General features: G+C 42.1%; 1 protein-coding gene across 1 annotated transcript in view; it reads left to right on the top strand.

Annotated features, from left to right (window-relative positions):
• Positions 1-25252, top strand: part of ERGIC3 (ERGIC and golgi 3) — a 28980-nt gene extending 3728 nt beyond the window's left edge. The window contains exons 6-13 of the mRNA XM_053958381.1: positions 188-353; positions 2006-2063; positions 16194-16225; positions 16874-16970; positions 18632-18696; positions 19520-19656; positions 20461-20516; positions 23086-25252. Of these exons, the coding sequence (XP_053814356.1) occupies positions 188-353; positions 2006-2063; positions 16194-16225; positions 16874-16970; positions 18632-18696; positions 19520-19656; positions 20461-20516; positions 23086-23165 (691 nt within the window). The 3' untranslated portion in view covers positions 23166-25252. The remainder of the gene's footprint in view (positions 1-187; positions 354-2005; positions 2064-16193; positions 16226-16873; positions 16971-18631; positions 18697-19519; positions 19657-20460; positions 20517-23085) is intronic.
• Positions 25253-26060: the final 808 nt, after the last annotated feature.

The following is a 26060-nucleotide window of genomic DNA, read 5'->3' as shown; positions in this document are numbered from 1 at the left end:
CAGACCTCAAAAGGCACATCAAGAAGCTCATGCTCAGTCAGGAGCATTAGGCCACTTTCCAAGGTCCAGTCCCCAATGTTTGTGTTGCTGCTTTGTTGAAGAAGAATCTGTCAAGGATTCAAGTCCTGAGCTGGAGCATCTCTTCTTAATGATAAAGATGGTAAGATGGTGCTTGTGCTTTTTGCAGGTGTTGTAATACTTGTGACGATGTCAGAGAAGCTTACAGGCGGCGAGGCTGGGCCTTCAAGAACCCAGATAGCATAGAGCAGTGCAAGAGGGAAGGGTTTAGCCAGAAAATGCAAGAGCAGAAGAATGAGGGCTGCCAAGTGTATGGTTTCCTAGAGGTCAACAAGGTGAGAGAGAGCTTTTGCTGTGAACCTGCTGCATGATGGTGAGGACTGTGAAAAGGCATTCCTCTCCTTTTCCAGTTTTAGTGCTTACAAGACTGTCATAGAATAACCTCTGGGATCAGCAACGTCTTTGTGCTTGCCATGGGATTCAGGAGGACAGTCAGGAAGAGTGGTGGGAAAGGGGTTAATTCTGGTTTGTGTTCTGTGGGCTGGTAGGAAGTCATGGCAGCTGGAGAAGTTCGCCTTTTCCTCCCACCTGGGTACCAAGTCTTTTTGCTGAGATTTCTGAGGAAGAGAAGGGGCAGCTTCTTTGAACTTGAATTGCTCCACCTGCCCTTCTGGTTTTAAATCAGAGGCTACAAGTGGATGCTGGAGATAGCAGTAACCAACAACTCACCTGCAGAGGTGTTGGAGAGAGTGAAGTGTTATTTTCTTTAGAAAAACAGTGGAAGCAAGACTATTGGAGTTGGTTGTCAAGGCTGAAAATGCTCAGAGAGGTGGGTTTATGCAAGTGATATATGAAAATACACAAGATGCACCAGGTAACTATGTAACCTGTCATTTTGTGGGTTACTCCCACAAACACACAGGTTGCATACCCAAGTACCTTCTAGAAGAAGTCAGACCTGGGTATTTTTTTTTGTTTGTTTTTAATGTCAAACTCTTTGATTTTTCTTTTTGGGCTTTTTTTTTAATCCTTGTGTATTCTTCCTGGAGACCACAGTCTTTATTTCTAGAAAGTAGACCTTGTACTCACAAATCCAGACATTGTGATTTGAGCATTATCATAGGTATCGAACTGTTATGGGACCCTCTCTCACAATATATGAAGAGCAGGAAGATTCCAAGGGGAATGCTGGATGTGGGAATGGTCCAAGTATGAGTGTCACTGGGGAAGTTTTTGGGGCCTTTTTTTAGGCACTTGGAACTTTGCCCATCTTCATTCTCAACAAGTCTGCAGTTAACATAAGGCATAGGTTTCCCCAGGCATCAAAGATGTAATACAGTGTGTGAGCTTGGAACATTTTAATCTTCCCATGACAGAGTGCATATTATTGCTAGTAAGTGTCAGGGAGGAGTGGCACCTAATATCCATATCTCTTTCAGAGTCCAGGATGAAATTTTACCAGTTTGTCTTTTGCAGATTTTTGAGGGTTGGGTTGTTTTGGGAGGTGGGGTTTGGTAAGTTAAGTGCTTTATTTTTGCATGCTCTTATTTTCATGGGTGTATACAGTGGATCACTGCTGATTATTGTTACAAGTGTTCACTCTCACTTTCTCCTCTCTTTTTCTTTGATACTGTTTTGTATTTTCTGAAGGACCAGTCAGCTCTCTACTTAGAGTTAATTCCTCGTTTTTCTCATTTTTATGTCCACTAAATAATCTGGATAGAACAGCTGTTATCCACATCAGTATTTAATGATGGATTTCAGCATCACTGCCTGTACTGAACATGGGAAATTCATACTGCTCTTAGGATAATGTCTGCTGCTACTGTCACCTGTGAAAATGAGTTGGTTGGTGTCTGTCTTGTGTAAACAAAATCCTAAAAATCCTAAAAAAAAATCCCCAAAATCCTAAAAATCCAAACACCAGTACAACTGCTCTGCTTACACAGATTCAGACCATTTAATGAACGTTTACTCTCTCCTGCAGGTAGCTGGAAATTTTCACTTTGCACCAGGAAAAAGTTTTCAACAGTCTCATGTACATGGTAAAGTATTTTCTTTTCCTGTTTACTGGACCTTTTGGTTTCAAGTGTGTCTGACCATTTTCTTTTAATATCTTTGCATTACCATCTGTAGTAACAACATCACTGCTTCAGTGGGGAGGACATTTGTTGAAGTTTTGTTACAGTGGTTTAGAACTATCATGGACAAACAGAAAAGTGGTTTCTAGGAGTGCTGCCACATGAGTGTGGAAGAACTTGGTAGATAATGTTTCTGGGAAGTCTCAGTTCTGCAAAACTTTGCTGCTTTGCAGTCAAACAACCTCAAGTAAAATTTTCAGTCCTGGACCTGACTACCATTACCTCTGGAAGGGATATTTTCCTCTATTCATGAGGTTCAGAGTAAAATTTAAGTTGTGAAGGACTTCCTTGAGTATATATAGAAATATAGTATGGCGAGAACAATAGTGGTAGTTTACAAAATCATGGAATGGTTTGATTTGGAAGGGACCTTTAAAGGCCATGTAGTCCAACTGCCCTGCAATGAGCAAGGACACCTTCCACTAGAGCAGGTTGCTAAGAGTCCCGTCCAGCCTGGCCTTGAATGTTCCCAGGGACTGAGTGTCTGCCAGCTCTCTGGGCAGCCTGTGCAAATGCCTCATCACTTTCAACATATACAATTTCTTATATCCAGTCTGAATCTGCACTCTTAGTTTGAAAGCACTGCCTCTTGTCCTATCGCAACAGGCCTTATTAAAATGTCTGTTCCCATCTTTCTTATAGTTCCCTTTTGGTATTGGAAGGGGCTCTCAGGTCTGCACAGAGCCTTCTCTTCTCCAGGCTCTCCCAGCCTCTCTCCATAGCAGAAGTGCTCCAGCCGTTGGAGCATCTTTGTGGGCTCATGTAGACTTGCTCCAGCAGGTCCACATCTTTCCTGTGCTGGGCATCCCAGAGCTGGAGCATCTCTGCATGTGGGGTCTCACCTGAGTGGAATAGAGGGGGAGAGTCATCCCCCTCACTTGCTGCTCATGCTGCTGGGAATGAACCCAGTATGCAAGTGGTTTCTGGATTGCCAGTGCATATGGCCAGGTCATGTCAAGCTTCTTGTCCACTAGCACCCCCAATTCCATCTCCCTGGGGCTGCTCTTGACTTGTTCATCCCCAGCCTGTGTTAGTACTGGGGGTTGCCCTGACCCAGGTGCAGCACCTTCCACTTGGTCATGATGTTCACTGGCCCCATTTCTCAAGCTTGTACAGGTTCCTTTGGATGGCATCCTGCCCCTCAAGCACATCAACCTCACTACTCAGCTTGCTATTATCTGCAAACAGGCTGAGGTGCACTCAATCTCACTGTCAATGTCATTGATGAAGGTATTAAACAGTACTGTTCCTAACATGGACCCCACTTGTTACTGGTCTTCATCTGTACATTGAGCCATTGACCACTACTCTTTGCATGTGATCATCCAACCAATTCCTTATCCAGTGAAGAGTCCACACATCAAATCTGTATTTTTTCCTTTTATCGCTCGCTCCAATTTAATCTGTACTGCTGAGGTTAAGGTCAGGGGAGAATGTGAATGTGCTTGGTGTGAGTAACTGGTGTATTTGTAGAACAACAGACAAACTTTTGAGCACAAAAGAAGCACTTTTGTACAAACAACAATAATGAGAAAAGCCTAGTTTTCCCCATGATACTGATTGTTAGTAATAAAAAAAATATTTCACTTATTGTGCAAAGCCTCCTTTGCTTAACTATCATGACAACAACAACCTTACTACAGCCAGAATCAATGAAGCCATGGCATATATGTTAAGGAGAAGCATCTCTGTATTATATCCCTCTGTAACAGACAGGAATGCAGGCTGGCTGCCTCAGAGCAAGTACTTTGTGTACAAAGAGGAGGGCATGAGGTCAGGATAGCTCTCTAATTCCATGTCCTCTAGAAATGCTGCACAGATGGATTAAAAATACAGATAAAACCCAAAAGGGCTGTGTAGTTACTGCCAATCTCATCCACTCATTTGCTTGTTCCTGCTGGCTGTATCTGATGGTCTCCTCTTTGTCTGTGGAAAAAGAGTGTGATTGCTTCCTGCTCTCTCCGTGCCCCTCAGCAGTTCATAGGCCTTTCCTGTGCAGGGCTCAAGGCATATCTTTCCCTGCTGAAGAGTCACAGCTCATGAAGCTGGTCATTTGTGGACGCTAGTCGACCTCTGAGCTTCCTTGCAGGATTTCTCTGAACCTCTCACAGTTCTGCTCTTCTTGAAGGTACCAGACTGCATCCAGAATTGAGGTCCAGGCTAAGCATGAGAAGCAGTGGCCTAATGATCTTCTTCCTTTTGTTCTCTCTTGCTTTCCTAGTTATTTGTAATATGGGATTTTTTTACCCAGCCTTTTCCTTGGCAGTGTTTTCATGGCACTAGCCAACAAACAAGGAATTTTTCCAGACCCATAAAGAAAATGGACTGCTCAGAGCATGGTTGTTTTCTTGTAGATGACTCACTGTAACCTTTCTTTCCAATCTTTTAGGTTTTTTTCCTCCCTTTAATTACAGGTAAAGAATTTGATTAGTATTAGAGGACAGAGATCTGTGAGATATTTCCAGAACTCATATCTCATTTGGATCATAGTTCCAGACAAGAACTTCAGTGCTTGTGGTGTTTGATTCTTTCAGTAAGGTCTGCTTTAACATGCAGTCCTGTTAATACATTTAACAGAATGTCATACAGTATGAAGTTGAGTGTCTAAGAGAAGTCTGAATATTCCAAACTGTTGTTGTTGAAAGTCACATTAACAATTCACTAAATAATTTTATTAGACCTATTTGATGCAGAACTCTAATGATTGACAGTATTTTTGCTTTTCTTTCTATTCCCTACTGATATGAAACAGTAGAGAATATGAGGGTGAAGAATATGAGTAGTGTGGAAAGTTCAGTCCACTGCACCATTCTTCTTGCCTGCTATTGGAGTCTGTACCACATTTGTACAGCTGATGGTTGGATTTTTATTTTGAGGTGGCATTGCAATAGTGAAGCTTGCATATTAGCTTTTCAGTTTCTTGCGTTGTTCCTCTCTTCTTGTGCTGAAGGTTCCTGTTGTATCATAGATCTCCAGCCAGGAAATGGGCATGGGGGTCACTGTGACAGTCCCAAGGGTCCTATTCAGCAGCACTTTGTAGATCTAACTGCAGATGTAATCCTGATATGAGCTTCTGAACTCTTGTTGTGTGCTTGGTGTTAACATCTTGAAACTGTAACTTCTTTCCTAGGGAGAAACAAGTTGAAATGGCTTTATTTCAGAAAGTAGAATAAGAGGGGCTGACATACATGGCGGCACTGATGCAATTTTATGGTGCAATTTTATTTCTGTTTAGTTATTTAACTTCAGTTATATATAACTTTATTTGCATAAAGTCTGTGTTCTCAGCTCTCCATTAGAGGCTGAGCACTTTACTGCTAGAGGTAGTATTTTATCTTAGTTTTCACCATTACTGTATGTTTTACTGTGTGTTTTGCTACTCATTCCTAATCTCAGGTCATCAGAATTGTCCTGTCTAGGATGACTCCTGTCTAGATGAGTCATACATCTTATGCCTTTGTGCCATCTAAAATGGTTAATTACCTATTAGCTAGTGCATAAATACAGTGCTTGAAATTCTTGGACAGGTACTCTGTAAGATTGATCCCGGGGCCTTTGGGGTCCGATCCGGCTAGCTCCAGACCCCTGGCCCCTCTCAATCTCACAAGGACAAAAGTAAAAGACTGGAGGCGCTCTTTCCTCTAGGGACCAGAGTCCCACTTTATTCCTTGATAGGAGCCACCTGGGTATCAAGGCTGGGTCCCTGGGGGGAAAGAGAGGGAATGCCTGATGGCAGGAGATTTTAAACCGGGATGGGGGGGAAGGGGGCAGAAGTGAGGGATCACAGCCAGCAGGGCACAACTGATGGGAGGGGCAAGGGGGGAAGTAACCTGAGCTAAGACCACCACCACAAGGCTCTGGGGGGAGAGGGGGAGATAGGGAACAAACCACTTGGTGCAAGATAACACCTCCCCTTTTCTGTTAAAAAAAGTTAAAAGAAAAGCATAAAATAACAACAAAACCCAACAGAATTGTTTTAACCATATAAGTTCACCACCCCCCCTCCCCCCCGAAAGTCCCCAGTCCTTGAACAGTCCACTGAGCCAGTCCTTGGATTCCTGCTTTACTTGTCCGATCAAGCCTTTCACTTCTCGGAGAGCTGTGCGGACATTGAGTGTTTTCTATGTTAAGTTCAAGCAACAAAGTCCTTCAAATTCCTGGCACTCGTGTCCATGTAGCAGCAGGAGGAAGTAGGGTCTCTTGGTGCTGCAGTGGACAGGCTTACTGACGTGTCTGTAAGCCAGGGTCACCTAGATGTTTTGGCATGGCTGAGGGATGATCCACGCAGCTGCCAGATGCTCAGCGCAAACAGGATGACACCTTGGACAGGGCTCATTTCATTGTGATGTTGAGTGGGAGGTAGATTTTCTTTTCTAAAAGGAAAAAACAAACATTTTAAAACACATTAAAAGTCAGGGGTCTGTCGGAACGTAACCAAATCTCTTAGGAAGATTCTTCCTCCTCTTCCTGGCGGCGTCTTTCTCTTTGGCTCCCATCAAGGAATAAAGTGGGACTCTGGCCCTGAGCGGAAAGAGCACCTCCAGTCTTTTACAGCTGCTTGCTTCTCATCCCCATCTGCTGGAGCTGCATTTTTGGGGACGAAAGGTTTTACCCACTTTTGGGGTATCCATCACGGGCCTGTGTGGGTGGACACGCACACGTAGCCACGCCCCCAGGTAATGAGCTCATAAGGACCCTTGGTTTCCCAAGTTTCTGGCTCCTTAATGAGAACTGGTGGAGGCTGTGGTAACTTAAACTGATTATTAATGTGGAAATGCTGTACTACCAGAGGACTCATATTCTCAAATGAACAATTTAAAAAGGTAATCGTAAACATGGCTTTGCAGAGCTTTTGCTGTGGTGTCATCCACGCTGCTGAAGTGCTCTGCCTTGCCAGGACTTGTTTGAGCGTATGGTGGGCACGCTCAACTACGGCTTGACCTGTGGGGGAGTGGGGAATGCCTGTCTTGTGCTCCACCCCCCCACTGCTGGACAAACTCTAGCAACTCCTTGGAGGCATACACTGGGCCATTGTCACAACAATCCAGTACTCCATCTCTGTTCTACACATCCTGTGTTCCCTGAGAATCCAGCTGAACCTTTGGAAATGTATTGCTTTTGAAGCAAGTAGTGATGCTGCTTTTCATCCCAAGTAATTGGAAGCATTTAAAATTGGTCACTTCAGGCTTGGACAATGATGTGACATCATCAGTGTCAGAGAAGATCCCCAACTCTGGAATGTCATACTGGCTGCAAATGATCATTTGTTGTTCAGTTGCACTAAGAAGTCCCAGATCGTTAGGAGGAGGACTAAAAGAGATTGTGAGGAGGACTGAAGCACTTCCAATCAGAATTCTTAACACTGAAACTAGTAGTTTTGGTTCTCCTGCATTAAGGGAGGCCAGAGTAAAAAATTACTGCTACTTCGAGTCTTCTTTTTTAAGCAGCACAGCCTCAAACCCTGGTTATTCATTTGGTTCTTGCTGAGATTGGTGTTGCTTCATTGTTGTCTGTTTAGGCTTTGAATTCTAAACTGAGATTTTATGTTTGAGTCATGCAATGTGCTGCAGATTTTGGTGAAGTTCTCTCACTTTTGTATCTACAAGGACAGCCTCCAGCATCAGCTGGGCCTGTTTATGACTCTGAATATTGTATCTGTTTTCTTTTGCAGCAGTTCACATCCACTGTCTTTCCTTCCTGTGTCAGGGGAAAGAGGAAAGATTGGGTGATTAGCTGTTTAACTTCTGAGGTTTGTATTTCAGGGGCTGCTGCCATGTCTGTCCGTGCCTGTATAGCAGCAGCCTGTGGATATTCTCAGTTCAGTCAGAGAGAAAAGAGAGAATTCTCCCAGGCCTGGCCTAGGAAAGATAGAAGGAATGAAAACAATTATCTCTCTTTCTGTTCATATTGTTTATAGATATGTTCTACCACAGTGTGCTATTCATAGTGCACCAATGGTGTGAAAGGTTTTCACTTTGAGACCAATCATATTTCACCTTAGTGATCCTGGTTATAAAAAGGAATGCTGCTTCCTGCTAGTAAACGTTCTTTGCCTTCTGAACCATGTGAGTCTTTTCGTCCATCCCTGCCTCAACAGTGTCATCAGCCTTCTCCTGCTTCATCTGCAGTAGTGGAGAGTGACTTTCCTGCCTGTGGAAACTTCACCTACCTAGTGGTAGGCTCCTGAGGAGAGTGAGATTATCTATATCACTTCCATCTTTCTTGCTCTATTTCTTATAGTCAAGGGGAAGCTGAGGGTTCTCATTCCTCCTTTAGATTGTCTTTGGGCCACTCACTCTGTTCCTGAGGTGCCATCACCAGTATTTTTTAGAGAAGACATTGGCCATCCTGCTTTTTTAACAGCCAGAGAGCATTTTAGGATTATTTAAAACATCTCATTAGATTCCTTCAATTCCTTAAGAAGAAGATGGTGTTGATGGCACCTTTCAGGACATTCTGTCCTGAATGACTGTGACAATTTCTGTGGATGAAGCAGTCTGTATGTGGTCCAAATTTTGTGGTTTTCTTACATCCTACATGTCAGCTGCTGTTTTTGAGAGATTACTGTTTGTTTTCATCCTCTTTTGGCTGTGGAAGGAAAAAACACAGGTTAGGTGCTCTTTGAGATGATGATGGTCTTGGAAAAGGAGCTGCCTCCTTGGAGCCACCAAGCTTTGCCTAGAAAGATGTGAAGCTTTGTTAGCTCTCTAGGAGTTTCACTGGTCAGTTGTACATCTTCATTAGTGTTCTGTTTATGTATTTAACGAACGGCTTGTTTCTTTCACTGCTAGAGCTTCTTTGACAGCCAGAACCTATTTGAACTCATCCTTGGATGCTGTGGATGACCCCAAATAGCCTCTCTTATTTTACGTATTTTTTAGTGTTTTGATTACTGAATTGTGAAAAGATACCAAGTCTTTGACTGCAGATTGGTTGTCATTTTTCAAGTCCCTTGGCACCTTTTCAGTGTCAACGAAGAGCAAGTGGCATTAGCTCCATTTTCTGCAGAGACTTCAGTCTCCTTCTCTGTTCTTTTCCTATAGCCCAACTAGTTGTGGGCCCTGTTACTATTGCACAGGCCTCTACAGGTAGCAGTTGCTTATCTGAGTTCTTCTCCTGCCCAACAACATACTTGAAAAAAATTATGCGGGACTCAGTCTCCATCAGGACACCAGTTCAGTGTGGAGGAGATGCAGATCCTCTGATCACCTATACACTATTCCTTCCATGGAGGTGGTGTGTATGAGCTCATTCTAACTTTTGTCCCAAAGTAGTGTCTGTTAGGGAACTATTTTTATCCCCATAATGAATACTGAAGGCTGAGAGTCTTACTTCATCCTCAGCATTGCTGAGGACTTTTCTTTTTACACTAGTGACCTCTTACCAGAGTTTGATTGTCTTGGTGCTGAAAGACGCACGATCTCACCCATTTATGGTGGACAAACTGTTTTCAAGTTATAACAGATCTGTTTTGGAGACAACAAAAATGACATTTTCCTTTGTCACTTAACTATCATCCATCAGAGCTCAAGTTGTGCCAGTCATTGGGAATGCTTAACATTTGTCAAGTAGCCTGCTGGAGCGGCCTTTCCTTCTCCATACCAAAAATCATGCTATGGTAGAAGCACCAGCAGAGATGTGGAAGAGGGGATCAAATTGCTGTGGGAAGGATTCAGAGGCCCATACGACTATAAGGCCCTGTAAATCTATGACAGTTACTGATCAGTGTTAAATGTATATATTGCACAGTGTTGAATACAAATGAACAAGCTTTTGAAACAAACAAAAAAGGAGTTTACTTAACCTCCTTTGAGATATGCTGTTCAAACATATATTTCCCTGCCTCTGATCTTTCCTGGTATTCACCTTTGTCAGGATCTTGCAACAAAATGAACAAAATCATCCTCATGGTTTGTTATTTCCTCTGTGTATCAGGTGGGATGAAAATAGCACAGGACTGATTAAGAATAAAGAACCTGTTACCCAGTTTTGAATGTTAATATGTCGTAAATATAAACCTGAGTGCATTTCTGAATAGCTTTGATCCTAGAATGATCTCTCTAATGTTATGACTGAAAAAGTATCTAAATATAACCAGTATTGTTGTTTGGCATGCTGCTTTGGAGTTCACTTAACATATATGTACATCCCACTGTATTTTTCCTTTGGTGATTAATTATTGCATTTTGAATTCTCTGTTACACTTTAAATGATTGCTTGACTAATATCAGTCCTTTAGCTAACTAGGGGGTGATTTTATATGGCCTAGAAAGCACATAAGCACAGATGTTTCTCTTCCTCTTTTTGGTATGAATATTATTCTACCTGAATCTCTTTATCTTTTCTTTGTAAGGATATGAACATTTCTCTTTTCTCTCCTACTCTGCTTGTTTTCCCAGTGCATGCTGTTGAGATTAGGTGTTGCTGTATACTTCTTTTTCCTCTGAACTACAGAACTAAGATGATTTTTGTTAATTGCTGAGCCCATAAATCTCCTTTGGAAGGAGCTGTTGATCTAGGCTGAGATTTGAGAAGATTTCTAGGAAGCTAAAAGGAGAGCTGTGCCAGGTCATTCTTCTGTGGTAAACAAGGTGGAAAAGGTGGAGAATCCTTGCCTTAAATGATTTTAGTATCCCATGTTTTGGCAAATGTTTAGCTGCACTGTGCAGCTCATGTGCTTGAGGGGAACGTGCTGACATGTTAGAGAAACTTCTGCCTTTTCAAATCAGATGAGAGAATTATCTCGCTTAATTTCATTTGTACAACACATTAGAGAATATTTCCTGAAAATTCATGTACCAAACCAGCTGATCTGTGAGTAGTTTGTAGGAACTTTTACAAGGGTTAGTAAACCATTGGATTTTTCTATGGGTAATCATGGCAGTTGCAGGTTGAGATGTGGTGTTTCGAGTCAATAGCATCTGGCAGAGGGCTCAGACTCTCAGCTTTGCTTAGCTGCAACATTTTCTGTGTTGTTCCCTGCCTCATTCCCCTCTTCACAACACATCTTTATGCCACTTCCATCTTCCTGCCACTGTGCTCTTGTAAAATATTTTCCTCCATAAAATTCATCCCCACTTTGAAAAGTGGTCTCCTATGTCACCTTGGAGCATTGTGTTTGGGTGGCAGTCTTTGGTTTTTTGGAACCTTCACATGTTTATTAACAGAGTCCTGAATGGCTGTAAGGCTATTAGTCCTCTTTTAGGGGTTAAGAACTGAGTTTTGTGAAGTCCAAGGAGGCTTTGTGATTGTCCAGGTCAGAAATGCAGGATGGGGAGAATTCTTCAGATAGACAGCATTTGTTAAAACTGTGTTACTAAAACCATGAACAAATCTTGCTTCTATAAAGCAGACAGAGTTCTTGACAAACTTAAGATGTTTAGCAGGTATCTTTATTTTGTCTGTTATGTGTGGTTAAGGAAATAAAAAAATGTGTTTGTTTCTTCAGAAAGAAGTGTCTTTGGTCCTAGCAGACGGTCTTTTAAAGATCTTCTGTTCTCTTTCCTTGTCCTGCTCCTTATCTTAGCAGGCTAAATAGCCTGCTGGTTTATGTTAAGCTGAACATGTATCTGCAACATAGAGTATGTATGTATGTGCTTAGCATAATCATCAGTGATTAAGAAGAAATAAACCTGTGGGCTGATGGAAGACTCCTTTAGAAAATGAATTACTGCTTTACTGCAGAGTTGTAAATCATTTACTGGAGAGGAGTTTCATAAAAACTACTTAGTTGTGGAAAGCATAGCAGAGCACTCGGGGACATTTTGTTTTCAGTAGCCATATCTATTAACAGGGGTCACACACAATGTAAATCTAGTGTAACATGTTAGTTAATGTCTGGTCCTTCTCAAGTGATGCCCTGGGATTTCTCTGGTACTGTGCTATTCCTGTAAGTTTTGTCATGCTCACTAGTCCTCAGTACTACTTCACATGTACCAACACATGTGACTACCCAGGTGATAAACACCATAATCCTGCAAAGGGTTCTAGGAGCATAGCTACCATGAGGATCATCCCTCTGCCTCGCTGTGCATCACTATGCCAGTGCAGCTGTGGGACTAACCTTAATTTGGAGCTGTTCTGACTGGAAGAATAGCCTCAGATAAAGCAAGACTTGCATTTCAGCCTTTTGCGGAGTCTGTGATGGCTCATGACTGAAAGGTGGGTGGGATAGGAATGAGTTGAGGGACCAAAAGATGGTGTAACAAAGAAAGTTTTATTCCTTTGGTGGTATGAAATCATAGAATATCCTGAGATAGAAGGGACACACAAGGATAATCACGTAGGTCCAGTTTAAATGCAGACCCATCAGAGCCAGGATCTCTGTGGAACTTTGTTATAACTGAAGGTTAGCCAGCTAGTGTCTGTACAAAAGGCGGGAAGGCTTGACACTTCACTGGCAGCTAAGCCACGGAACTCTTGACTTAAGTGCAAATAATAAGTGCAGCATGAAACAGTGTTGCTGGTAACTGTTAAGAAGAAAAGCATAGCATAATGCCAAGGCCACGTCTTTCTTTCCTTCTCCTGCCCACCATTACATACACTTCCAGATTTTTACTAGGAATTTCTTTTTTAAAGTTCATTGATACAGTTGTCAGCACAGGAACACAAACCTGTGTGTTGTCACTGTGCTAGTGGCAGTGACAGGTCTGCACTCCAGTCAGAGATAGCAAAAGGAATATCTGAAGCCAGTGCATCTCTTGAGTTCTTTGAAATGCAGAACCATTGCCTTAATTCCAAGTACTGCAGCCTAGTCTCTGGGCATTTACCTGCTAAAGGACCCCTCCCTACATCAGCGCCTTAGGAGGAGTGTACTTTAGAATTTCCTTTTCTAACTGTACATTCTCAATTTTTCATGCCCATCTCTTTAGGTTTAGTAAGGGTTTTATATAAATACAAGTACAGCTTCTAGTGGTTTACTGAAAAATGTTAATTGAAAAAAAAGAGTTCACAGCACACTCAGGTAAATGTTTCAAAGGAGAGGCTAGTTCAAATCAGATCTTTAGCTTTGCAGCTGTGGTGGTTTGCTACTGGCCAAACATCAGGCACCCATGAAAGTTGTTTGCTTGCCCTCTTTTGCTCTCAGCTGAGCAGCGAGGGAAAAAAACTAAGGGCTCATGAGTTGAGATGAGGATTGAGAGAAAACACTCTTAAGGGCAAAACAGGTTCCAATTTAAAGATATAAATTTATTATTAACAGAGTCAGAGGAAGATAATGAGTAGTAAAATAAGCTTTTAAACCACCTTTTTCCACCCCCAGCTGCTCCCTCTTTCCCACTGACGGTGCAGGGAGACAGGACATGGGGGTTTTGATCAGTTCGTCACCCAAGATCTTTTTCTGTTCATTCAGGGAGAGGAGTCTTTCTTCTGCTATGGCGTGAGTCCATCCCACGGACAGTCTTCCCAAAACTATTGTGGTATGTCACTTGTCCATGGGGCGCAGTCCCCTAAGGATAGGCTGTTCGAGTTTGCAAGCAAGGGCCCTCTATCTTGGAGGCAGGGGCCCTCTCTCTCCATTTGGGTCTCCCACTGGATCACAGCTTTCTCTGGCATCCACTCGCTCTGGCATGAGCACTTCTCCCATAGGCTGCGAGCGGATCTCTGCATTCCCCATGGACCTCATGGGCTGCCGGGGCACAGCTGCTTCACACCCTGGTGCTCACCATGGCCTGCAGAGGAATCTCAGCTTTGACACTTGGAGCACCTCTTCCCCCTCTTTTTCCACTGACCTTGGTGTCGCCCTGTTGTTCTCTCTCCTCCTTCTCTTCTCTGACTAGAAGAAAAACTGCTGCTCATAGGTACTTTTGATAACAAGTTCTGCTAATTCAGAGATTCCTACAAGATCCCGCAGCTCTCAGAGGTTGATCTCATCTAGGTTCTGTGCCGGAGAGTCTCTCACCATATTTCTGCCGCTGGCCACGCGGCCCCGCCACCACCAAGCGGGCAGTGACGGCCACCACGGCACTGGCGCTATTTAACACCTCTCCTCATGCGGGCGCTGGGAAGGAGAAGCTGCTGCCGCTGCCCCTGCCCTTCTTCCCGCGGCACGGCTGGCTAGGGGCAGGCAAGCAGTAAAGGCTTGCCACGCGCTGCGCCGGGATGGCAGCACCTGTGGCGCCTCACCAGCCCTGGAAAAAACTGCACGCATGCTGTTTTAATTTTTCTTCTTAAATATGTCATCACAGAGGCATTACCAACCTCTCTAATTGAGCCAGCAGCATGTCCATCTTCAGAGCTCTGTCGGACATGGTGGAAGCTTCTAGCAGGCCGTGCCAAATCAACACAGCAGCTTGTCTTGTGCTAGGCTCTCAAGGGAGCAGCATTTCTAATCTCTGTTAATAATGTAGCAACACTTGATGATCTTACTTCATTAGCTCCTAAAGTAATAGCCCACGATTATTGAACTGTGTTTTACTTTGCTAAATTGAAAGGTGAAGTATGCCTTCCTGAGCACATGAATTTACCTGTTAAAATGGCTACAGGCTCTGGGTTCTTTGAGTTGATTGTATGACTTTGGATAAACCTGGTAGGAGTGATACTGAAATGGAGTTGCAGTTTAGATTTTCATCCTGAGACTGATGCTTCTGGTATTGCATAAAGTCATTTAAGTAGCAGACTAGAAGATAACCATTGCCTCCCACAGATTTTAAAGATAAGCATGTATATATTGATTGTCATCATAGTTATAGCACTACCTTACCTACTCCAATGCATACAAAAGATAATTGACAAAGCCATCAAAAGAGTATTCTTAGTACAAAAAGAAGAGGGAGGTGTTGGCATGCGAAATGCAGGGAACTCTCAGTACCTTGGGCCTCTAAGCCAAAGCTTAGAATTAAACATAGGATTTGATCTGAGACCTTGGAAAATGTTTCCAAACTTAGGTGCTAGAAGTGAGAATGTGGATTTATAGTTTAAAGCAGAGACACGTTAAGCTAAATAGAAGAAAGTTGAGAGTTTTAGAGTTTAAGATACAGAAAAAATTAAAGTAGTTACAAAGGTAAACAAGAGATTTAGAATGCAGTACTGTAGGTTTATGTGTCATAACATGATTGGATAAGAAAGTTTACACTGTAGCATGAGTCCATAAGACGAATTATTTAAGGATTGGGTCAAAAACATAAATATGCTTGTTGGCAGTGTTTTATTGGTCAATAAATCCTTAAAAAGTCTTGTAACTAAGAAGTCTTGTGACCTTCTGAACTGTGCAGTGAAGATGTGAGCTGAACTCACCCTTCCTGCCTATGTAGAAGATAAGAAAAATAAATTGCATCATCTAAAAAACTCAGAGGTACCGTCTCTAACTCATTCAAAACTCCTTCAAAAATCCCCATACCATATCTCGTCCAGATCCCTTCTAGGGGTGTGTGGTCCTACCAGCATTGTCACATTGTTATATGTGGGAAGGGCAGAGATGAGGAAGGCCAAATTCTTCAAATCCCAACACTGGTGACAGTCACTGTGGCCCTACTAGTGGTTTGTAAATACCCTGCTCAGGCCATTGCTGCAAAGACTTCCTTTCCTGGTATGTTCTCCAGGCAGCAGTAGCAAGGTTGATAGGCAGAGTGCTGAGAGTTACTAAGATGATGATGATTTTTAAGGGCACTTGCATATTATATTAAAGCATGTGCTCTGCTCAGTTGTTAGTTTAGATCTGTCATACCTCTGTGTTTTACAGTAGTGAGAGGAGTTATATGTAGATAACAGCAAAGCTTTCTTTTCTGGCCTCTGGGATCTTGTTTTTGCACTAGATGAAGAATACATGCAGATGAGGACTGAATACCTAATCTGAAGTAACCCCAAATTAAATTTATTTTCCTTCATTCTAGAAGTGGCTCTGTGTCAGGAGGGGTATTACAGCAGTTTTATCTGTCACACACCCTACTATGCAAGCAAGAGAGAAACTCAGGCAATTTTCTTGCCATTTTAGATTGTGATGTAAATGAAAGGAACTCCCTTATTGCTGGAATATGTGAGAGAGATATTATTGCTATGCCAATGCGAGCTATATTGTTAACTATTTTTCTGTTACAGTTCACGATCTGCAGAGCTTCGGACTAGATAATGTAAGTGTTCCTAAAGCAGTGTTCTAGTTCTCTTAGTCTCTTTTCCTTCTGGATTTCCCTCCCATTGTCATATTGAGATCCTAGATTGCTGCAGATTTGGCTTTATGAGTCTAAGCAGAACCTGCGTCCTGCTTTCATAGAGGGTTCTGAAATACATTCTGTGACATTTGCATGCTGCTTAGCAAGCCTGTGCCTCTCTTCCTGAGCCTGTCTTTTTCCTTAATCTATGCTTCACAGTTTCTTAAGGTTGATATTGTCACAACTGCTTCTGCATCTGTTGGAGTTTACCTTGAGCTGAGAGGAAAGCAGATGATGCTCATACTTATTCCTCCAAGGCAGCTGGTAGCATGGGCTCCTATGGCAGGGAGATGAGTGGTGGGAGAGCCTGCTCTGTAGATGAGAAGAAAGGGCACTGAGATCTGTGGATTTCCAGCAGGAGAAGGAGAAATTCCTTGTCTTGAAATCTCCTATGAATATAAAATAAGAGCAAATATTTTGGAATTTATGTTTGGGATGCAAGAGAAAAGGAGCACCTGTCTCCATTCTAGAACTACACTCAGAAAAATATACCAATAATGACCTTCAGTCTCCTTACCTTACCCCTCATGTGCTGTGCAGCTATTTGAGTTATTAGCATTTCCATTTCAGATCAATATGACGCACTATATCAAACATCTCTCATTTGGAAGGGATTATCCAGGCATTGTGAACCCTCTGGATGAGACAGCCGTCACTGCACAGCAAGGTAAAAGACAGCTGAAAGAAGTCTCTTTTTAAGTGTCTGTATTAATATGTGTTAGAAGAGAACAGGAGCAAAGTTCCCAGTTTTAACAAAAACCCTGACAGTGTTATGTGAAATGTCTCTCCTCCACCTTGTGCTTTTTCTGGAGCAACTGTCTCCATTCACCTGGAAGAAATCTGCCAACATGTTTGGATTCTGTGACCTTTCTGAAAGGTATCTCTGTTCAGCATTCGTGAATGCACAACAGCAGGTACAGTATGTCATTATTAAAGGCCTACCTCAGATATAGTTCAAGGAGAGCCCTGTCTAACTACTACATACAGTGAGAGAGAACCAGAAGGTGCAGGGTAGAGAAAGAAGGCCTAATGGGTAGTTGCTGGAGAGCTGTGGTGTCTGCCTGACCTTGACATACCCAACAGTAAGAGCTTGAAAAGCTGCAGTGAAGTTGAAATATTGCTGATACTTTCTAGATAGCTCCAGATTTTCTGGCTTGAGGACAGATTTTTCTTCCTACTGCTGCTGTGCTTGAGTTTATTTCCACAAGCCTGCTTTTCTATGAAAGGTCCTTTACATGCCACTGCAGAAGTTTTTATTTTTTTAGATCCACTAAGTCTGAATAGTTTGTCTTTGAAGGTAATTGGAGCTGTATGTAATAAAGCTTGGAGAAACAAGTAATTTGCTTTGGAGTGGTGATAGGACTGTTAGTCCTACCTGAATCTGTTCTTTAAAGTTTTCTACCATTGATTTTGATCTTTGTACCCAAATCAGAGGATGGCATTTAAAAAAATGTACAGAAAAATTAAAAGGCATCATAATGTTCAATACGATTATGATGCTGTAGTTACTCTGTGGAGTAGCAAACTATCTGAGAGGGAGGACCTGTAGCTGACTGGTAAATTTCTGTATAAGCTCAAGCTTTTCATCCTGAGCCTCAGGGAACGACTTGGTAAATTCTTGCAGAATTCGTTCTGAAAACATGCTCCAGTAAAGAAGTAGGAGCAGTAGATTGCAGGTCAAATTTACATTTATTGCAGCTAAAGATACCGTATGCAAGAATTACTTCTGCTGTAGAAATGGATGTATAGTCTTCTCTAGGGAATTTCATAAAAAATAGGTTTTTTTGTTGCATTGCGTTATCCTTAAGAGAACTGAAGGAACAGGCTGGTCTGAGGCAACAGAAAGGGTTCTTCTATTTTTTCTTCACTGGTCCAGAAACTCCTTTTCATCTTATGATACAATAAATGTCATGCTTCTACAGGAATAAGCTGCAGTGTTAATTGCAGTTGATATGAGATACTCATTTAGACCCGAGTAAGTTTACTTAGGGCTATGTTGTTAAGAATTTTTCCTGGACTAGAATTGAATTTGCAAGAAGTTTTACTGTTAAAGCTACAGCAAGTTTGTAGAAGTTTTTCCATTTATTCAAGGCCAAAATGCCATGAGTTCTGGTTTTGGTTGGAGCAGAAATGAGATTCACTTTTGCAAAAGGAAGACACATTTCAGACATTAACTTTACTGTCCTTGAAAACCTGCAGCAGCTGTTACACAGAAAGATGTTCCCTGACAAGCTGAACAAAACCAGTTTGTGTCTACCTGTCCTGTCAGGGAAACCTTCCAGCTTATTGCTTTATATTAATTGTGTCTCTTCCTGTCTTTGCTTATAGCTTCCATGATGTTTCAATATTTTGTCAAAGTGGTCCCCACTGTGTATAGGAAAGTAGATGGTGAAGTAAGTACCTTTTTCCCCTGTTACTTTGACAAGTGAAAGCCTTCACTTTCTCCTCATATTCTTGATACTGACAGTAACTGTGGATCCAGATGTGTTGCCAGATGTATACCAGGGGCTGTATTGTACATTCAGTACTTGGAACTCCCAAGTGTGGAATTTGGTAAAAAAACCTGGATAGTATCTTTCTCCGCTTGGACTGTAATTTGTGTCAGATAACTTAGTAGGAATGATAGAATTTAATTTAATTTTACAGAAACCCAGTTTAATTGCTCTAAGAATAAGGCTAGTATGAACAACATGTAGAAGAATGTCAGGCACAGAAGAATGCTGAAGAGTGATCTTAATTTATGTGAAGACAGGTTATCTCTGTATTTCTCTGCTCTCCTGCCTCTGTGTATTGTTTTCCTATTTCTCACTCTTGATTATTTATGGCTTTCTGCTATCAGTGCTGTCTCCTGAAGCATGCTTAACAGGACTGCCTTTTGGTAGAGGATGACATAGACTCAGGGTTGAGAGGGACAGCTTATACTAGCTGTCCAGCAGCTTATGCTGCTGTGTGTCAGCAGAGACCAAATAGTCCAGCCTGGGTGTGATGCTTCCCTCATACTATGGGCTAGGTGCAGCTTTTACTGGTAGCCTATAGTAAAAATAGACCTGATAGCAAATACCTGATCCTGATAGAGCTCTTCATGACTCTTTCTAACCACTGTCGGGCTGCCCACATGGGCAGGGCTACACTGATGTGTTCACTGAACTCATGTTATAGTAGTCTTTCCTCTTCCCTGTTAGCAAAACAATGTCTGCTGTGTTTGTTTCCTGGTAGGTGGTAAGAACTAACCAGTTCTCAGTTACACGACATGAGAAAATAGCAAATGGGCTACTGGGAGACCAGGGTCTGCCTGGTGTCTTTGTACTGTATGAGCTTTCACCAATGATGGTGAAGCTGACAGAGAAACACAGGTAAGAGACATTTCATTCTATTTCATTCATCCTTCATTAATTTTGTAATTTTCTGTAGCTTGAAACTTCATCCTCCCTTAGACATGATAGTGCAAATGCCTGAAATTCATCCAAGCCCCTTGCCATCCAGTGGAAAGGAAGAGGTGCTCACTGATGGCCTTCCTCTCCGTGTGAACTGTGGTCTGGGTTTTTTCTGCTACTATGTGAAGTGTTGTAATCTGGTATCAAGATGGAAAAGGAAAATGGTGCAAGGAGCAGAAGTGTGATATAATGGTTCTTGATTCAGACTTCTAATGGGAAGACTAGATTTACAGAGCTACCCATTTTAACAGCAGCACTCACACAGTCCAACTAGTTCCTTACTCTGCATTTGCTATAGCTTTTCTACATCTTCCAGCCAGTGTAGAACCTCTTTTTCTCTCTTGAGTTAATGGCTGGCAATGCAGCTGCAGGGAAGGGAATCTTTGAGGTTCATAATGGGGGGTAGAAAATGTCTATATCTTAAAATGCATTAACGTATGCTTAGGATTTAATTACTGTGTTACGTGACCCTCCTGTGCATTCTCACTGGGTAGGAATAAATAATGTCTTAGGGATTAAAAGCCCATCTTTCAAATTTATAAATTCAGTACTTCCTCTTAGTGCTGCTGACTAAAAGTAGCAGTGACAAACTTCAGAATTATTAGCTATGAATATTTAGGTATTGCATACTTATATGGTATGATGAATATTATTAGAATTATTAGTTAATTGTTACATACCTGACATTGGTATCTGAGCTCATGCTGGTTGTTCAAATTCTAGGTCCTTTACTCACTTTCTCACTGGAGTTTGTGCCATTGTTGGAGGCATATTTACAGGTATTGCACCTTTCAATCATTTTGCTTTCTAAACTGTAAACATTTACTATCTTACGCTTTCTAAAGTCTGCATGTCTAGTAATAAATCCTTGTTTGATTAAGAGAGATGATTTCAGTCTTTGGGAAGCGGTACAGCACTTTTCTGCAGAGCCACAGGAGTGGCATCAGACTGTAGCTAGCACTGGAGGCTTACAAGATGCTGTAATATTACAGCATTTCATTTCATTAGACCTGTAGACTTGTCATAATACTTCATTTTGATGCTCTACAGGACATTTTGTTTTCTAACAAAGCTGTTCTTCACAGACCATATGAAAGTGTCTGTACTTGCATTCTTGGCCAGCTTGGGTCTGTAAGTAGATAGTTTTCATGTGGAATCAACGCCACTTAAATCTATGAACCCAGCTTGCCATGGGCATAATATATATCTGAGAGATATCAAACTGCTCCCAGGCATAGGAGCTCCAGCTAGTACTCCTCAAGGACTAGATGGGATCTTGTGAGGAGACGCTCAGAGGTTCCTGCAGGTCCATCTGAGTATCTGCACTTCACTCTCAGTGCTGGCGCTGGAATAGCTAATCAGTATCTGCTCAGCTCTGTGCATGGGAACAGCCTTGGTGCAGCCATGCTCTCCAGGTAGTAATCCAGGGTGCTCATAGTCAGACATGTGGGTGTTAAGGACCAGCATGAAGATATGGTCAGGGACCTGAGAAGCCGGTTTCTGTGTCATATAACATCTGCATCACATACCTATAACATCATACCTTTATCTGCAAGGTTTTCCCATCATCTGAGGTGTCATAGTGCTCAGTTAACCTGATGCTGTTAAACAGAATTTCTGTCTGCAATAAATTATATCCTATTAATCTTTCTGATTTGAAAAGTCACTCAGAAATTACTTTCATGACAAATTCAAGTGCCCTTTAGCACTGACTGGGTTTGACAGCCAATTCATGTTTCTGCCATACACCATGCTCAGACTCTCTGTATTCTAGAGATAAATCAGCTAGTGGCCAATAAGGTCAATTACTTGTACCAGCTATAACATGGCCAACAGGACCAGGGTGGTGACTGTCCCCTGCTGCACTCTGGTGTTGCACCTTGAAGCCTGGGTTCAGTTCTGGACCCTTCATGATGAGCAAGATATTGTGGTGCTGCAGCGAGTCCAGAGAAGAGAATGGAGCTGGCGAAGGAGCTGGAATGTAGGTCTGATAAGGAGAGGTGGGGGTGCCCAGCCTGCAGAAAAAGAAACTCAAGAGGGAGCTTCTTGCTCTCTACAACTACATGAAAGGAGGTTGGAGCCAGATGAGGGTCAGTCTCTTCTTCTAACAGGGACAGAACAAAAGCAAATGGCCTCAAGTGGCACCAGGGGAAGTTTAGACTGGATATTAGAAAAAAAAAAATTTGTCATGGAAAGGGTTGTCCATGGCACAAGCTGCCCAAGGCAGTGATAGAGTCACCCTCCCTGGAGGAATCTAAAAGACATGTAGATGTGACACTTAAGGACGTGGTTTAGTGGTGGGCTTGGCAGTGCTGGGGGCAATTGAATGCTATGACCTTAGAGGTCTTTTCCAACCTAGATGATTCTATGCTATTCTAAAGTCACCTCAGTGTTCATGTAACAGTATCAAATTGATTCCACAAGTAGAGATAATTTCAGGGCAAAACAACCACACAATAGTTATCTGAAGCATGATAGACCAAATATTAAGTCCTAGAATTCCATATTATATAGTAATAAATAGAAGATTCAATTCCCATTTTAGCTGCAATGTTTTGTATCATATTGAAATGTCCTTGTATACAGCCAAGTAATCATTTACTTATTCCTTTGATTGAGGTTTCAAATAGAAGAGAAAATATGAAGCTTTATAAAATTAAATAATTGAAAAATGGCTCCCTAGCAATCTTTGTGTTCCTTCCCTGGCGGGAGCTCAAGGTTCCTGCCCTGTGAAAACCTTGGTTGTATGTGGTTTGTGGTACAATAGACCATTCTGAGTTGTTCTATGGTCACAAACAAACACTGAATTAATAGGCTTCTTCAGGGCTGAAGAGGTTTGAGGAAAATACTGCAGAAAGAATTAAAGTCAGTGGATTGTATTGCTTTGTGTCTGGTGGGTGTACATTGCCATCTCCAATAAAGGGCATCCATCAAGAGCAGCATATGGTACTTTGAAGGTTGCTGTGAAATGAGCAAGAAATGGGAAACATGCCCTTTGCAAGCTGAGTCAAGGCAACAAGTGGCGTAAAGCTCTCCACATCAGCTTCCTCTCCAAACTCTTCTCAGTCATCAGTAAACACACATGATGCAGCCAGTCTCTTTTATTTCTGGAAAAGGGATGTTTTCTAGAGAAGCATGATCACCTTTGTCCTGCAAGATGGGTCTTGTCTGTCTTGAGGAGATGAGGACTTTATTGTTCTGAGCAGCAACAGCAGCAGCAGAACCTTTTTCTGTCTGGTGGACCTGCGATTCCTTTCCTCTGACAGCAGGGTTTTTGTTTTCTATCTTTGGGAGTTGTTCTCTCTTTGAGGCATGTCTGACTTCATCCATTTGGTTTTTTCCTTTTAGTTGCCGGTTTCATTGACTCCTTGATCTATCACTCAGCACGTGCCATCCAGAAGAAAATTGAACTTGGGAAGACAACATAAATAAGCAATGGCATCAACCCATTCAAAAACAAACAAAAAAAAAAAAAAAACCAAAAGAAAAACAAACAGACAAACAAAACAACCCCTCCAAGGAGAACTGAACAGGCTCTTTGAAACACAAGTGATCTTCTGAGAGTGCACAGAAGAGGTTTGGAACTTCCAGATGACCCTAACCACTCATATGTTACTGTGCCCTCATTCTTTGGCCTTAGTTTGTGGATGGAACAACTTGAACCTTGCTGCTATAAAGATTAGTTATCATATCTGACTCTGCAGACCCTACTGTCATACTGTTTTTGTGTCAGTCCATGTTCCTCCAGTTCTACACCCCTTCCCAACAGAGATGCTGGAGATACTGCATTCTGTTTGCCTCTAGGAATAATGTACTTTATTGTCAAGAGACCTCTAATGGATTGAAATTGCCATCAAATAAGCTTTCTAGCAACACCATCAGGGATCTTTAATTTTTCCATAAAATGTTTCTGGGTGTGCTGATGCTGTATGTCAGACCTCCATAAAAATGTGCTGAATTCCATCTGTTGCCTTCCAGCCATCTCAGGCTGCATGGGGAGCCGAAGCATTTGGGATGTGCTTTCTGCCTGAGGGAGCTCCCAGTTGTTCTTCTTATGAAAGATGCAAGTTAATGTTTCAGAAAAAAAAAAGTGTCCAGAATTTTAATTGATTTTTAATTGGATTTTTTTTTTCATTTCCTCTTGGTATATATTTTCAAATAAAGTCCATCCTCTCTTGTTCTGGTGAGGCATCTGGCAGAATAATTAAATTATTTGAACTAATCCTGATACTGAATTGGAAATAAGAATTAAAAGATACATTGCATTGTGGCAAAGTATGTAGAGATTGTGATGATGATGGGGCTTTTTAGTGTTAAATCAATACACAAGTGAGTAAAGTGCTTGCTATCTAAAACTATATTGGGAGAAATTTCAAAATAATGAGGAAAAAAATTTGTGAATTCTTGGCTTATTTGATGTAAAACAGATTGATTACTCTTAAATCTCAGATCTGGATTTGCTTTGGTATGACTCTAATATTGGTCCAAGCAATTGGAAAGGCACAGGATCAGATACTGCAGAAAGCAAGCTGTTTTATAATGTATTTTAAAGCAGGTTTTGCTAAGTGGTTGGGTTTTTTAATTAGTTGAACTTACCCTTACCTATAAACCAGGGAGTCTAAAAACTGCTGTTTTTCAGGTGGGGAGGGAAGCAATTTGTAGTGTGGGTAAGGAGAATTATTATCTTCAAGCAAGAATGTTGAAAAGCAGGTTTGTTTTAAATGTATTTTTATAGGGATATTTAATTAATCCAGTGCATCAGGATCACATAGTACTACTGCAGCATGAGGAACGGAATATAGTATCTGTTTCATCAGGATCAAAAAGTGACCTGAACAACTTCAATTGCTTATCAGTGCATTTCAGCTTTGTAACTAAATTTATAGGAATAGTAGGAGAAAGAAGATGAAAGGAAGTAATGCAGCAAGAGTTTAACCCACAGCGAAACAGTTATCACTATCAGTGATAATTGATAGGCTTGTCCTTGATAGGAAAGCCAATTGCTTGTAAACAGGAAAAGCATTGGAGATTATTGCCCAGAGCAGACCTGAGCACCTAAAGAAAGGTGAAGGGAAGGTGAAGTTGCAATACTTGTACTCATCATGGGAAACTGGAAATAATGGAGAGAAGAAATCAAAGACACAGAAACGGAGATTGTATCTGGAGAGACAGAAAATTAATGAAGCTAATAGTTAAGTAATACAGGCTTCTGCTGTCTGTAGGAAGGATATGAGTCCAAGAGTTCTGGTGATTTTGATAGATTGAAAGCCCAAGTGACTAAGCCTGAATCAAGGATGTTAGTGACTGAAAGTGATAAAAGACATCCTGCTAACCCTGCTCTGGAGGACAAAAACCTTCTTTGGGGAGCTCAGTCCCTAGGGTCTGCAGTCTTGTTCTGCAGGGAGGTCATGTTCTGCAGGGGTACCTTTTCAAAGTTGTAAGGGGTCAAAAAGCAAAGGAAATGGTGATTCATGTGTTTTCAAAGTTTATTCAACATGAGATAATTTCAAATGTATTTGATTCTGTTGTCTTCTGTCACCATGTTTGATTTTTCCCTTCTTACTCTTCCTTGATGCAATTTTAAAAATATTCCCTTAGTTAAAGACTGTAAAAATAAAAGTCTTAGTAAAAGACTGGGCAGGGTGAGGAGGGCATCTTCCTTTCCTATGAAAGGAAATCTCCCCCCAAAAGCCATCTGTGGGTGGAAATACCAGCTCTGTCATGTGGACAGCCACATGTGAACAGCTGCTGTCCACCACTGGCTTCACAGCCCTGCAGGGCCACACACAGCAGCTCACAGGCTCCATGCCCACTTCCAGCCCCAACATCTCCCCTTTGTCCCTCCCAACCACAATGGGCAGAACTGTGCCCACCCTATGTCCAGCTAAACACAGCATCGCTGCTGCCATGGGAGAGTGGCACCCACAGTACCCAGCTGGTAGGACCAGCATAAGCAGTACCAAAACCCTGCAAATTGCAGGGTCTGTGAGCCCAGATGGTGGGGTGGAGCAGCAAGCTAAAGAGCCAGGACAGCTGCTGGCAGCGCACTTTGGCCCGTTCCTGGCCAAATAGCCTGGCTTCAGTTTTTTGGAAATGCATCACTTGTAGAATACAATCCTGCCTTCATGTACCCGTCTCTCGATGGGGCTGAATTCAGCATCAGTGTCATGGACTCTCATCCTGTGAAAGGCTCTAGACCAGTGATTTTTTTCCCAGTAGCGTTGCCAGTTCCCTTCGCTGTCTGCTCCAAAGCCAAACACGGAGACCTGTGTGCATGCCAGCAAGAGCCAATGCTGTGTGGGCACTGGGGCGTCCTACAAGCA

Source organism: Vidua chalybeata, chromosome 17 (assembly GCF_026979565.1).
Source record: "Vidua chalybeata isolate OUT-0048 chromosome 17, bVidCha1 merged haplotype, whole genome shotgun sequence".
In the NCBI taxonomy this organism is placed as follows: Eukaryota; Metazoa; Chordata; class Aves; order Passeriformes; family Viduidae; genus Vidua; species Vidua chalybeata.
This window is presented reverse-complemented; position numbering and strand designations above follow the sequence as displayed.